Here is a 2,500-nt window from a genome sequence, read left to right on the forward strand (position 1 = left end):
TAAAAACAAACTAAAAGCTTCTAATCAACTCGCTGTGACCTCCGATTCGACCTTCAACGACTTGTATCCTGACTTCTCTTCTTCTCCTTGTCCGTCGTGGTTCATCTCCACTTCCTGTCCGTGGACGCTATCTGAACTTGATGTGAGCGACACATCAAGGAAGAACGAGGGAAAGACGGCGAGAGGAAGAGGAAACGAGGAGGAGGAGGAGGAGGAGGAAGTGGGCGTGGTGTTTCACTCCGGTTGTCACGGCGACAGTTAAAGTGAAGCCGGAGCTCGACACAAATCCAGACTTTATGGATTGATCCTGAGGCAGCGGACGAGACGAGGAAGAGGAGGATAAACAGACAAGAGGGAGGAGGTGAAGGTCGATGAATCTCATACAGAAATCCATCTTTACTGGAGGTGGTGGGGGGGGGGGGGACTGATGAATGTGGACACAGCCGAAATAATCTGTTCCTAAAAACATCTCAGGGACTAAATGAGCTCAAGTAAGAGAATCCGGATTATTACCAGCAGAGTAGACGTGTGATTCACAACTACACAAAATGATCAATCACAAAATGATCTTACACAAAGAAACTAAACAAACAAACAAAAACAAACAGACAAAAACAAACAGACAAAAAGCCAAATTAATATTCGACTCCACCTCCAAAGCTAACCATGTGAGAGAAACACGTAGATAACCTGGGTTTGGGGTTTTCTTGAGGAGCTAGCTGAATGCTAACGTCTGTGATGATGCAAACAAGCAGATGTTTAACTCGTGTTTTTCAGGTATTTGGTCACGAAACAAGCATTGGACAAATTCCACCGTTGACCTGGTGGTGGCGCTGTCAGCCGACGAGGAGAACGTGAATGTTTTCCCTTTCCTTTCGTTTGTCGTAGCTTTGTTGTGAATGAAAACTGGAACAGGAAGTGTCACATGATCTAAACAGCTGACAAATCAGAGCAGGCTGGGTTTTTTTGGAGTGGGCGGAGCTTGGAGTGTTTCAGTCATTGGCTTAGAAGAGGTTCAGCAGCATTGAGTCATTAGTGCGGCTAATAAAAATCTAATTGTGTTGTTAAATTGTTAAAGTCACATTTCTTATGTACATGTTGGCAAATTAAGTATTTAAGCATCAAGGATCTGTTTCATAGTCGAGTTCAAATAAATTTAGTTTCATCTTCAGACGAATCTGAACCTGGATTTACACACGTTAACTAAGTTGGTCCCCACAAGGTCAGCTCTTTATTTAGCGTGTGAGTCAAGTTTTAAAAAATAGTGTAACAACCACACACTTGAATAAAGTAGAAAAAACATAAAGACACAAACACACAGTAAAATAAAATGTTTTTTTTTAACGTTTTCTTAAGAAAGAAAAAGTCCCAAAATATTAAAATCATAACAATCTGTGATATCTCACTCACCTCGTCCGTCTGCACAGCTCTGGAACAGGAAGTCCTCCTCTCTGGAGGGGCGGGGCTCTGAACTCCCAGCCACGCCCTCACTCGGCCGCCATCGAAGCCGAGTGGATCGCTCTCCCGCCCATCCGGCGCCGAGGTCGCCCACTGGCGGTCGCTCGGCCGTGGCTCCTCCTCCTGGGTCGCTGCTGGCGAGACGACAGTGGGGGGGGTGTGGTCCTGCCACGCCGGACGCTGCAGCGAGAACACAAGAGTTCACTTTGGAAACACAACATTTCATTCAGGTGCTTTGTATCAAACCAGTGTTTCCGTCAGTTATCTCGACACCTTCTAATTAAAACATAGATCGTTAATTCGTCCATAAAGTTTTTACCGTCCACGGTGACAGACCTCATAGTTTGAACCTGTCAGTGTGAGTTTGTTGTTCGTGAGTGAACCTCAGCTACATGGTGTCTGTAACACAACTATCACACACAACCGTTTACACTGAGAAGGACCAGTCTGGTGTTTTATGGACATAGATACTTTCTACTTGTGGCAAAGTGGACTTGTTGAGGTCCTTCAGTTTCCACACTTCCACGTTTTAAACTAAATTATAACAAAAACTTAAAATCACATCAAAGTCGTAGCTAACTTCAGTCTCTGCTGAACGTTGAGATTTAACGAGTTTGAACTCTGTCGTCTCCTCAAACACTTTGATGTCTTTGTTGTGACGCTGCAGTAAATCAGATGCTAATTCCTGTTCACGTGAGTCGGGTTCAACGACAGTGCAGCAGTGTGTGTGTGTGTGTGTGTGTGTGTGTGTGTGTGTGTGTGGGGGGGGGGGGTGTCTCTTTATTCCTGTTGCCCAGTTTCCCTCCGACTGTCTCTCAGCTGCTGCAGTGTTTCTGTGTCCCGCCACAATAAAAGCTAAAAAGAGAAACTGAACACCACTTGTGTTCAGTCGGATGTGTGTGTGTGTGTGTGTGTGTGTGTGTGTGTGTGTGTGTGTGTGTGTGTGTGTGTGTGTGTGTGTGTGTGTGTGTGTGTGTGTGTGTGTGTGTGTGTGTGTGTGTGTGTGTGTGTGTGTGTGTTTGTGCGCTCACCAAGTCTTCTT

General features: G+C 45.3%; 1 protein-coding gene across 1 annotated transcript in view; it reads right to left on the reverse strand.

Moving 5' to 3' along the window:
* Positions 1-2,500, reverse strand: part of LOC133003049 (nesprin-2-like) — an 11,642-nt gene that overhangs the window by 2,531 nt on the left and 6,611 nt on the right. The window contains exons 8-9 of the mRNA XM_061072637.1: positions 2,490-2,500; positions 1,411-1,638 (exon numbers count right to left, since the gene is read on the reverse strand). The exon at positions 2,490-2,500 is cut by the window's right edge and continues 78 nt beyond it. Of these exons, the coding sequence (XP_060928620.1) occupies positions 1,411-1,638; positions 2,490-2,500 (239 nt within the window). The remainder of the gene's footprint in view (positions 1-1,410; positions 1,639-2,489) is intronic.

The sequence above is a fragment of the Limanda limanda genome, chromosome 6 (assembly GCF_963576545.1).
Source record: "Limanda limanda chromosome 6, fLimLim1.1, whole genome shotgun sequence".
Classification (NCBI taxonomy): Eukaryota; Metazoa; Chordata; class Actinopteri; order Pleuronectiformes; family Pleuronectidae; genus Limanda; species Limanda limanda.